Source organism: Neopsephotus bourkii, unplaced genomic scaffold (genome assembly GCF_033783945.1).
Source record: "Neopsephotus bourkii isolate Nb327-2 ecotype Australia unplaced genomic scaffold, CSIRO-AGI_Nbou_v1 NB_846, whole genome shotgun sequence".
Classification (NCBI taxonomy): domain Eukaryota; kingdom Metazoa; phylum Chordata; class Aves; order Psittaciformes; family Psittacidae; genus Neopsephotus; species Neopsephotus bourkii.
In genome coordinates this window covers 2,264,884-2,277,651 of record NW_026901342.1, presented here as the reverse complement: position 1 = coordinate 2,277,651, position 12,768 = coordinate 2,264,884, and the positions used below count along the sequence as shown (strand labels likewise).

The following is a 12,768-nucleotide window of genomic DNA, read 5'->3' as shown; positions in this document are numbered from 1 at the left end:
AGGGATACAGTAATTTCACTTGTAGGTGATCCTTAAAATAGGATAGCATTTTTCTGAAATGTAACAGATCATTTCGCATGCTGCAGCACTGAGTTTCTGTGAAACAGCGACAGAATTTTGTTATTAGTCAAAATTACAGTAGGAGAACTTCACCTTCAGCCTCCTACATGGTTTCCTGAGATGTCTCCTGAGACAGACCCTCAGTCTCCCTCCCCTACTAACTCCCTTTGTATACACTTTTTCTCCCTGGCAGAAAAAGCACAGTGAAAATCACAAAATTTCTCTTGGCTGGACACATCATCCTTTTGCTATAGCTAAAATTTATGCATATGGAAAGTGGTCTCCCCTGGGGGTCTACCGAGTGATCCCATTGGCCAAGGTGGGCTGTGCCAGAGAGGCACCTGCTGTTGCATCCTCAATACACACAATATGCTGACAATACCACCTAGGAAGGGATGCAAAGTCTGGATCACCCATTTAAGTTATGCAAATGCACGCACCACGCCAGCTGCAGTTGTTCCCTGAAATACCTGTGCATCCTAACTAACTTCTGTTCCAATGAACCCAACAGTCTGCCCATCATCATAGCCTTACAGCTTTGTCATTTAAGGATTCACCCTTTTAAGAGCTCTATTCTCATCAATATTATATTCTGCCTAGGAAGTCTGACCATTTTAGAAGCAGATAAAGTGATCATTGATGACAGTCAACAGAACTTCAAAATATTTCAGGACTTAAATAGAAAAAATACATACAAAATTTATATTGGACATTATTCAAGAGCTATTAAATACTTGCAAAGTAGAGAAATCTGACAAGCAATAAAACATGATGGCTCCTATATGCAAGCATTTTGACACTTCAACAGAGTCCAAGTTTAGTGAGAAAGCAGAATTTCCTGAAAGGAAGTATTATTCACAGCATTTCTTTTTTTATTTTTTTTTAAGAAGTGGAAGTCTAACATAACAAATCTTCATTCCTGCTTAATCTTATATTTTCATAAAGCTCAGCCTGCTAGACAAGATTTCCATAGAAATCCTATTTGGTAAGATTTGCTTGACTGTATTCCAAAAAGTGACTCACATTTTACAACCAAGTGGCTAAAGCTGAAATGAGTTTGACTGTTTCCATCAAAGCCAGTATTAGTCAATTTTCCAGTTTAACGGTTTGCATGCTAATCTTAACAGACAAAACTGGGACCACAGGTCAAGAAATTATAGAATCACAGACTGGTTTGGGTTGGAACGAATAGTTCCAATGCCCCTCCAATGTTCCATGTTCCAATGCCATGGGAGAGACACCGTCCACTAGACCATGTTGCTCAATGCCCCATCCAACCTGGCTTTGAACACTTCCACGTATGAGACATACACAGCTTCCCTGGGCAACCTCTTCCAGTGCCTCACCACCCTCACAGTAAAGAATTTCTTCCTAATATCTCATCTAAATCCACCTAATTTCTAAATTCTAAAATCTAATGTTTAAAGCCATTATCCCTTGTCCTGTCACTACATGTCCATGTAAAAAGCACCTCTCAGGCCTGTCAAGGCTTGTTGTGATAGCATCCCTTCCCTCCAGCCTGTCAACTGCATCACATAGCTTGGTGTCTCTGACAAACTTCGCTGAAGATGCACTCAATCCCACTGTCCATGTTGCCAACAAAGATGTTAAACAGTGCCGGTCCCAATACTAACCCCTGATTAATGCCACTCCTCACTGGTCTCCACTTGGACACTAAGCCATTGACCACAACAGTTTTGAGTGTGACCACACAGCCAATTACTTATCCACTGAGTGGTCTCTCCGTCAAATCCACACCTCTCCACTTTAGTGACAGGGATGCCATGAAGGACAGTGTCAAATGCCTCATAGAAGTCCAGGTAGATGGCATCAGTCACCCCTCCCTTATCCACCAATGTCATGACCCCATCACAGAAGGCTTCCAAATCTGTCAGGCATGATTTGTCCTTACGAAAGCCATACTGGCTGTCACTAATTACTCCCTTATTGTCCATATACTTTAGCATAATCTCCTAGAGGATCTGCTCCATGATCTTACTGGGCACAGAGGTGAGACTGACTGGCCTGAAGGTCCCTTGGTCATCCTTTGTTCCCCTTTTTAAAAGTGGGGGGTTATGTTGCCCCTTTTCCAGTCAGTGGGAACTTCACTGGACTACCACAACTTCCCAAATATAATGGATATATATGGCCACTTCATCCGCTAGTTCCCTCAGAACTCATGGATGCATCTCATCAAGTCCAGAGACTTGTGTGCCTTCAGGTTCCTCAGATGATCTCAAACCTGACCTTCTCCTACAGCGAGCAATTCTTCATTCTCTCAGTCCCTGCCTATGCTTTCTGCAATGATTTCACAGTCACATAGTATGTGGCCAGATGGCTATTGCTAGATTGAAGGAAACAACACAAGACCTGGCCAGTGAAATTAAAAGATATTCGAAAGCATGGCTACTAAGTCACTGTAAAGCAGTAAAATCACAGCTCCTGTCTGAAGTTAACTCCTAGCATAGCAAAATTTGGCCCAGACTGTAAAGCCGCAGTTAAATTAAAAAATCAAGTTCCTCACCTGCCACTCTCCAAAGCACTTAGAATGGTTGGAGAACACAAGGGCTGAGTGCTATCTGATTTAAAAGACATTATGATTTGGCTCCCAGTCATGAACTCCTTTCTTCCACCCTCTCCCTTCTTTGTGCTCCTGCAGATTCTCCTTTCAAGCCTCTATCTCTACCTTTACACTTGCCCATTCTCCCCAGGTGGCTTTTCTTTGCAATGCCCTGTGGTTATCCAAGGGAAAGCTGGCTCTCCCTAGCCCTCCAACACACATTCTTACCCTCCTGGTTGCTGCTGGGCCAGAGCTCAGCCTTGCCTTGTGTGCATGGCCTCCTGATCTAAACCAGGCTCAGGTCAGGCTGGTCCACTGTCCGAAGACCACTTTGGTGCCAACAGCTGAACAGAGAAATGAGTCCACACTGAGATGAGTCCACTCTCATGCTCACTCTGAATCTGCTCACTTTCTGCGTCTTTGTGACCTTGTGGGTTTGCAATCAAGGCATCCTCTTAGCATGGGTCTGCCTGTACGCACAGACTGGTTCCTAAGTGAGAGTGTGGCAAAGACCATCCCTTTCAAAAGAAGGCTCCTGGTAGAGTCCCAGCAAGGAAGGCGAGTTTCCTTACAGAAAACCACCAGCACCTTTCTGCTAGTAATGTTTAGACACAGTTAGGATTCACAGACATTATGGACAAGGACATAAAACTCCCCACTTCCACTGCTACTCACTCCTGACGTTTCCGCTGTCTTCCCTGGGTATCTCTCATGCCCCCACTAACCTTATGATGGTCAGAATTAGTTTGGACAGTGACTCAATGCACGTCTCAACTCAGCAGAGTACCAAGGAAAAGAGAAGCCTGATGGGATCAAAATCCTTTGTTTATGGGCTTTGCTGCCCATAATTCATTTTCTGCATTCTGTTGCAGCATGTGCTGACACAAAATTAATCTGAAGTCTCCATCTCCTCCAGGGACTGCTCATGATCCCTCACCCAGCTCAAATCTGTGCAATGTCTTCAACCTCCAGAGAAAACAACAGAAACATCTCTGTGCTTGGCACTGGCAAAATACCAGACCATTCACACTTTTCCTTTAACTAGGAATCTAATTTCAACTATTTTCCTCCAGGCAGGATGAAAAAAAAAAAAAAAAGACAAAAAGCAATTTACCTCTACTTCACATGCATATTCTGATCCGTCCAGGAGTGTCACTTTGCATTGCATATTTTTCGGTTTCTTGACAATCTTTAGAGGAGACTTGGAAAGTTTGCTAGATGATGATCTCTGTGAAAGCTTGTCGTCCTCTAGCTGCTGGTATTCCAGTTGTTTCGCACTTGCAGCAGCAAACTCCTGTTCTTTGTCTGTGTCCTAAAAGAGAAAAAAAGATACTTTTTTAAGTGAGATAAGCCAATCATGCTGTGCAGTACACTATGCACTCAGCACCAAAGTATTTAAGTGAGCCTAGTGTGTGGCTTGGATGAGAAAGTTGCTGATGAAGGTTGGAGTCTCCTTTACCTATTGAAAAGACTTCCCATATTCATCCGAACCCTCCTTTCTGACTCCAAAATGTAGAGAATATCCATGAAAGATGGACATGTATATAAACAGTTTAGGCTTCTATTTTTTCCATAGGTACAAAATCCCACTTGGAATTCCTGGGCCTGTTTGCTCTGTTGGAAATGCTGAATAACTGGTAAATGTGATGAACTGATATTCCTACAGTTTCTTGATATTACTTTCAAGTCCTCTACCTAAGAAATCGTATGATGCTTCCATAGTGTCATATGAACAGGAAAAGACCATCAGGTTTGCAATAATTTTGATTTCTGTAACAAAGCAGTACCTGAGGGCATGGACCCCCGTAACAGTGTGAATTTGCAAGGGGATGCTGACATGACTGGGAGAGTTAAAGGCTCTGTAAGCAAAGGGTTAAACAAACAGGATGGAAGCGAGTGACCAAACACCTTTCATGTGCAGCCAGCTGGCTAATGGATGATAAATACAGGACGAGAGGCTGAATTTTGCTCTCTGCAGATGCCTGGTAAGTCCCTCAAGCTGGCAAGAACTAGGTGCTATTTGAAAGACAAATACACTGCAGGGAAAAGGGGCAAGAAGAAACAACTGTGCTTACTTTTGCTTGGGTTTATCTGAGGGTCAGACCATTTGAAGAGTTACTGTGATGCAGCACAGCCTGTAGTCCTCACCACAGCACTAGATGAAAGCCAGAACAGCTCTACAGCATTTCACCTTCCCTAGCAACAGCTCTATGTCGCAGTCATTACCCTTCTCATCAGTTATGCCCCTGACAGTCTCCAAACAAAACCTCAATGTGAGTGAAGTAATACCAAAGCTAAAGCTTAAATAAAATAAAAAAAAAAAAATGTATTTCCATTATGTCACTACAAGGAAAGAAAACCCAAACATATTTGGCTCTGAATGATGTCAGTGTAATAAGCAACAAACATTGCTGGAAACAGAATAGAAATTAATCCTCCAAGTCTGTTTCCATTCATTGTATATAATAAACCTTGAATGAAGCAAATCCATCCAAATGCTTTAATCTGCTTTGAGAGCAAAACAGCCTTGCATCATATAACCAGCAACAACAGTGTACTGCTAAATCTCAGGGAATTTTCCCCTAGAGATTTCATACAAACAAGCCATAATCTTCACCTCTGCCTTTGGGTGAAAGGGGGAAAAGGAATTTGGAGTCAGCTGCACTACCAACAGCACCAGCTCCCACCACAGCCACAACAAATCACAAAGAGGCAAATGCAAGGAGGCAAGGCAAGATCGCGCAGTCTTCCTTAACCTGCAAGCAAGGACACACAGCCGTGATCTCCTGGGCTTCCCTGGGCAGGGAGACTAAAAAGAAAGTGGAACTAGAAAGATAAAATAGCAAGAGCTGATTTGAAAACCCACTTCATTCCCCGAGTCATGGAAATTCTTCCCCAGGAGCAGCCCCATGCCAGCCAGCTCTTTCCCATCCGGATCCAGCACTTGAACACCAGATCTGTGTCTGGATGTCAAGATTCTCACATACCTTGAAGACTGGTGGAAGATGAAAGAACAATGCTATGTCAGTGGATTAGCTGTTTGCTGAGCATTTAACACTGTGAGGAATGGGGAGAGCCCCTCCATGCTCAAGCAAGGCTGAAGGTCAGTTACCCCTCTACCACAACCATGGCCAGCTTGCAAGTGGTTCAACCTACTGCACCAAGAACAAGACATAAGATGTCTTCTCTTAGGGCCTCTGGGAAGAGCTGTGCTGCTGCTGAAGGGCTCTTTGATGATTTTCGTACACTTTCTTAAAGCAATCTGCCAGGGAAGGTGCACACACTTCACACACTGTCATCCCAGGGCTGGAAGAAATATACTGTCACACCTGGTGACTCATTTCTGATTTCTGAGGTGAGAGTCAGAACCCCTCTCCATCAGACCAACAACAAAAACCCCAAAACAGATACGTGGAATTCATCTTTTGCAAGAAAACAGACAAGCTGCTTGAGAGAAAAGCACACAACAAAGGAACCAAGCAGCCATTTAAGTTTTAGAATCATCTTCTGCCTGCAAATGTTTCTGTGAATCGTAATGGATTGGTGATTATATGTCTTCATTAAGACATTTGGTATCTCAAGACTACAGTAGATATTTGCTTATTTATAAGTATTAAAAAAAACCAGTATTGAGGTTATTTCGTTTGTTAAGGTTCCCATCTACACGAAGATCAGGGAATGTCTATGTTAAAATCATACAAAGGATTTTCTCTCATTTGTCTGGAGAACAAAACATGCCAAGAACTATTACAGAAGATTCCCCAAACTATGCTGACATATTCAGGCACTGAGGTACTTTCAGACTGTATTAAGCATCTTCTTCCTAAAGAAACCTGACATCCTGGTATCGAGGAAGAGGGGGGGGAAAGTGGCGAGTGAAAATCCATGTACTCAGTGAATTATTTTGAATTCTGCAAGCACAGTTACATTTTCTCTTAAATTCTTCTCCAAGATACTTCTGTGTTTTATTTCTGCAGTATTTTCAGTGTTGCAGACTAAATTCTCATGCAGCACAAGCTGCTTCAGGATTTGTGGTTTTTTTCAGCATAAGCTCTCTTATTTTTGTCTATATTACTGCACCTTACTCTGACACAGCATGTCCAATCCCTTCTGAAGCTGGACCCCTCTCTCAAAACAAGCCTTTAGAGTCACAGGATTCAGCAGTAATGCTCTTTGATGTTTCACAGCTTCTCACTGGGTACGAAGTTGCCAAGCTTGCAAAACACATGAATCCCACCGACTGATTGTAGTTGCTCAGTAATGTTAGTGTCCAAACTCCATGATACTTTCTTGCTTTTTCTCAACAAAACAGGAAGGCAGGAAGATAGTAAGACTGCATTACTATATCTGATAGGAAGGACCCGTTTCTCTAGTAACTGCTTATCTCAACATTAAGAAGCCTTTAAGTCTTCATTAAAATGTTCTTTTTTATGTGTATCTAACGACAAAATGTCACTGCCATGGACTGGTAACTTAAATCTTTCTTCCCAAGGTTCTCTCATTGACATTTTTAATGACACTATTCCCAGCAGTTCTGTCTCAGTGTTGTGTTTAAGTAGCTCTTTCTTGTGATAGAGACACTAAAGCAATTACAAAATATACTGGGCAGATCACTGTAGGTGGATTTGGCATTCATTTTACAATATGGACTTTTGGATTCAAATCTGGTCATCTCAGTGGGAAAGTCTCACATATCCCTTCACAAACCCAGTTCTTCTATCAAGGCTTCTTACAGACACTGGCTGACAAGTGGTGGTCTTTGGGAAAGGAAGGGATCATGCAAATGAGATCATCTCAGGTCTCAAAACTCACACCTACATAGTAAGCACAGATGGACAAGTGTGGTGCCTAAGAAGTTGTTTTGGTTTTGGTGGCTATTGTGGGTTTTGGTTTGGTTTGTTGGTTTGCTGGGTTTTTCTACTAGGGACAGAAAGATTACTGAAGATGTCTGGAATAACAAAATTAATAACAGAATCATAGAATAGTTAAGGCTGGAAAGGACCTTAAGATCTTCAAGTTCCAACCCCCCTGCCATGCGCACGGACACCTTGCTCTAAACCATATTACCCAAGGCCTCGTCCAACCTGGCCTTGAACACTGCTAGGGCTGGAGCATTCACAACCTCCCTGGGCAACCCCTTCCAGTGCCTCACCACCCTAACAGGAAAGAATTTCCTCCTTATATCCAATCTAAACCTCCCCTGTTTAAGTTTTAACCCATTACCCCTCGTCCTATCACTACAGTCCCTAATGAAGAGTCCATCCCCAGCATCCCTATAGGCCCCCTTCAGATACTGGAAGGCTGCTATGAGGTCTCCACGCAGCCTTCTCTTCTCCAGGCTGAACAGCCCCAACTTTTTCAGCCTATCTTCATATGGGAGGTGCTCCAGTCCCCTGATCATTCTCATGGCCCTCCTCTGGACTTGTTCCAACAGATCCATGTCCTTTTTATGCTGAGGACACCAGAACTGCACACAGTACTCCAAGTGAGGTCTCAGAAGAGCAGAATAAAGGGGCAGGATCACCTCCTTTGACCTGCTGGTCATGCTCCTTTTGATGCAGCCCAGGATACAGTTGCCTTTCTGGGCTGTGAGTGCACACTGAAGCCGGCTCATGTTCATTTTCTCATTGACCAACAACCCCAAGTCCTTCTCTGCAGGGCTGCTCTGCATCTCTTCTCTGCCCAGCCTGTAGCTGTGCCTGGGATTGCTCTGACCCAGGTGTAGGACCTTGCACTTGGCATGGTTAAACTTCATGTGGTTGGCATCAGCCCACCTCACAAGCGTGTCAAGGTCCCTCTGGATGGCATTCCTTCCCTCCAGCGTATCAACCGAACCAGACAGCTTGGTGTCATCCGCAAACTTGCTGACGGCACACTCAATCCTACTGTCCATGTCAGCGACAAAGATGTTAAACAAGACCGGTCCCAACACTGATCCCTGAGGGACACCACTCGTAACTGGTCTCCAGCCGGACATTGAGCCATTGACCACAACTCTTTGTGTGCAGCCCTCCAGCCAGTTCTTTATCCACCGAGTGCTCCATTCATCAAATTGATGTCTCTCCAATTTACAGACAAGAATGTTGTGTGGGACAGTGTTGAACGCTTTACACAAATCCATGTAGATGACATCAACTGCTTTACCGCTGTCCATCAGTTCCGTAGCCCCATCATAGAAGGCCACCAAATTAAGTCAGGCAGGATTTCCCCTTGGTGAAGCCATGCTGGCTGTCACCAAGCACCTTGTTGTTTTTCATGTGCCTTAGCATGCCTTCCAGGAGAATCTGCTCCAAGATTTTGCCAGGCACAGAGGTGAGACTGACTGGTCTGTAGTTCCCCACGTCATCTATTTTCCCCTTCTTGAAAATGTGGTAATGTTTCCCTTTTTCCAGCTGTTGGAAACGTCACCTGACTGCCATGATTTTTCAAATATGATGGCCAGCAGCTTAGCAACTTCATTCGCCAGCTCCTTCAGGACCCGCGGATGGATTTCATGAGGACCCATGGACTTGTGCACGTTCAGATTTTTAAGATGGTCTTGAACCAATTCCTCTCCTACAGTGGGCCCAAGGTCTTCATTCTCACAGTCCCGGCGTCTGCCTTCCAAGACTTCCAAGACTACCTCTTAAGCTATTAGAAGTCAGATATCTGTCTTCTAATTTGGTCCCATAATCATTTGTTGACCCAAGCATTTATGTAACGCACCCTTAAATGAGGGAGATACATAAATGCTTTGTATTTGAAATCACTCACCTCCCCACTTTTTCCCCGCCCAGCAAGTCTGAGCTGTAGCTCTGTTTAAAACCCAAAAGCACAGCCAGCCCCTCAAACAGCTTCTACAGAAGGGTCATGCTGATTTTAAGTAACACCTCACATCTGCTTGCTTCACCAGCACTGTCTCACAACTAGGTAAAACAACAGGAGCTCACTTTAAAGGGTGAAGGACAGGAGTTAGACTTATTCCCCTCTTCAAGTCTGAATGCAATCAAGTGGAGGTCATAACCTTACAGAGCTAAGAGATGTAATTTGCAGGTACCTCATTAATTGTGTGCCACTTACCCATGAAGAACAATGCCTGTTAATCCTATTGACTGGAAATTATTAACAGGGAAAAAGAAAGCAGCTTCCTCAAATTTAATAAGTGCAACAATGAACCAAATGGAAAAGCATGTGAAAGCTCTCCCGAAACCTATTACATGAATAGTTAGAGAAATTATAATGCAGTCATTTCAGAACTATGAGAAGCTTAAGGGTCCACATATTCTTCACGGCTCACACATCAGACAAGCAAACATGAAATCAGTTTTTAGCAGGTATCAAAGAAATAAACTCTAAAAACATCTTCAGCTTCTTAAAAACTGGCACTGTTTGCTATTTAATGCAAATGGAAGACTGCAGATGTTTCCTGCTTAGGTAATAAGACTTTCCTTATATTTAAGCACTGGAGACAGAAAGACCTAACATGAATTTTAAAACACTCTGCATCACAACTATTGTTTTTTAAAATCAAAAGACCAACCAGTCAAGATCTACAGCATCACATGACACATCCTTCCACAAATATCTGAATATATATTTCCACTCCTAGCACAACAGGCTGCTTTTATTCCAGGAGTAATAAGTGGGGGCACGTAGCTAGTGGGGTGCAGCAAGCATGCATGCAGAGGCTCCCTTACCTGCTCCTTTTTCACCGGCGTGCTGTGGGCTGCCACAGCCGAGAACTGCTCGAGTGCGTTATGATGCTCCTCGCTAAGCTGCTGCTGGTCCTGCGGCTGGGTCTCTGCTGCCCCTTGCTGAGCAGGGCTCTCCTGCTGATCCTGCTCTTTATCCTTGGACTCAGAGTCCGATCCTGATTCCGTAGTCATGGTTGGTTATTCTGTAAAAAAGGTGAGCAGACCTACTGAGTACGATCTCGTAGCCGTGAATTTGTAAGCTAGGCTTACAAAACAGAGAAACATCAGGCACCAGCTTTAGTCTCGTATGCTCAGCTTTTAGAACTAAAGAGGACTAGGTAGAAAACCTTCCCTGGTACAAAAGAGATCTAAATGCAACCATACTCCAAGGAAGAGCACGATGCCATAAGATCTCATTATGGTGCCAAGAGGACGGTGCCAGACCCTTTTTTAGTGGCGCCCAGCAACAGGACAAAAAGCAATGGCCATAAAGGAGAGTAACATACTGAGAAAAGCTTGTGTGACTGAGGGCCCTAAATCCAACACAATTCACTGCAGCTTGGGTTTCTGAACCATGTGGAAACTTTTGCAAACACATCTTTTGTTCTTTACATTAAAGTCAACAGGGCTTGAACTCCTCAGCACCTGCACTCCCTTTCAGAAATGGAGTCAAGTACTTTCGATGCTTCCAGGCTACATATATGCTAGAAACATCTGAAGTGGGCCCACCAATTTCAGTGCAAATGTACAACTGTCCTCAAGCCCATTTCCATCCTTCCCACTTGAATTCATCAACATTTCTGTCTTTTTTTTCTAAGAGCTAGATCATCCAGAAGAAAAAACACTTCCATTAAGTCATTCTATGTGTTAGATTTAAAGTAAAGTGAATATGACTTTCCCTTAATATGAACAAAGTTTCTAGGTTTGAATTTAACTTTGTCCAATACTAAATGAAAAGTAAAACATTACAATATTAATTTAAAATCTTAACTATTTCAATTAAATAGCTTATTTATAAATATGTGTGTGGCACCCAGTTCTCAAATTACATACAAGCCATAGCCAACGTTAAAAAAATCATACCGTGATTTTGTTACCAAAACAAAGATTTGAAAAAGCAGACTTTGTGCCACTTGAGCAGAGTGTGTATTTATGTTTGTTACTCATACATTCTTAGTCCTCCTGATCTTATCCTTGAGCATTTTGCTTTTAAGCAACTTGAAAACAAACCAATCTGCTGCAGTCTATTTCTGTTCATCATCAGGCCACAATTTCTTTAACCTGGTAACCATAGCTACTATGTAAATATAAGCAGTTCCACAAAATATACATCTGCTAATTCATCTGCTAGGAAGTCACCATCAAACCTTAACATACACTCCAATATTTACTAGTAGAAGCAGGTTTATTAAGGATCACCAAAAAAAAAGTACAGGTTTCTTTTTTGTTTACTTAGATGTTTAATAAGCTACATTGCTTGACAGAAATGTTTTAAATTAGGCCAATTATTATTTTCAAACTCATTTATGTATTCTGCACTTTCAACGCTAAGTTCTACAGTGAGTATGTGTGTCTCTACATCAAGCACGGGCACAACATTCAGCCTGTGCTCAGTTTTTGCACTGTGTGTAAGGCCAGGAGTGCTAGTTCCTACCTCCTGCATGTCAAAACAGCACAAGGGAGAAGCAGAACTAGAAAGCATATATGGCAGATAGATGCTTCAGGCCATATTTTAAGGTACTAATGTGTGACACACTTGTTTAGGAATACATCATAAATTTCTACACTCAAACAGCCACAGTTATATAAAAAACACTTATTATAATGTATTGTTTAATAAGTTGTCTTTAGCATCTCCAAAAAGCAGTAATTAACTCAATGTCTTTTAAAACGTGACAGTCAGAAAGGCTGATCAAACTTCAGGTGTGAACATCTGAGATGGTCACTTTAAACGCAGAGCAGAAAGACAAGACATTTCAGAGCACTGACCTATTTTAGATGCCTGCATTAAGCTGAGATTAATCACATACTAGCATGATGTTGTCCAGCTCACTACAAAGGAAGCCTAAACAAGTTCCTCCAATGTAGACCAAACAAACCCATCCTCCACCTTTAATTCTATTAAGCCACTATTTCTTTTATGCTTTAAAAATTAAATTGCCGAACAATGTTAATCTCTCAGAGTTTTGTTTTGCCCATTTGTCAGACAAACAATGAATAAACTATTTTTCAGCTGATTATGAGTGCACTGCTTTAAAAGCACCCAGGTCTCCACAAACTCTCCCCCCCAACCACATTTTGTACAGGTGTATGAAAATATGAAATGCAAATTAATGAACTAAATAAATGAACAAAATCAAACTATGTACTTGATTTTTCTTTTTCATAAATTATGAATTAGGAAGTAACAAAAACCTGCCTTCCAGCTAGAAAAACCATTCACCAAACAACACCAAATAGCACAGGTGATACAAA

General features: G+C 42.4%; 1 protein-coding gene across 28 annotated transcripts in view; it reads right to left on the bottom strand.

Annotated features, from left to right (window-relative positions):
* Window positions 1–12,768, bottom strand: part of EPB41L3 (erythrocyte membrane protein band 4.1 like 3) — a 148,145-nt gene that overhangs the window by 60,278 nt on the left and 75,099 nt on the right. For 27 of the 28 annotated variants that reach the window (XM_061356338.1, XM_061356337.1, XM_061356339.1 and 24 more), the window contains exons 2-3: window positions 10,297–10,496; window positions 3,735–3,932 (exon numbers count right to left, since the gene is read on the bottom strand). In XM_061356338.1, the coding sequence (XP_061212322.1) occupies window positions 3,735–3,932; window positions 10,297–10,485 (387 nt within the window). In that variant the 5' untranslated portion in view covers window positions 10,486–10,496. The remainder of the gene's footprint in view (window positions 1–3,734; window positions 3,933–10,296; window positions 10,497–12,768) is intronic. The other variant, XM_061356344.1, reaches the window with a different exon arrangement.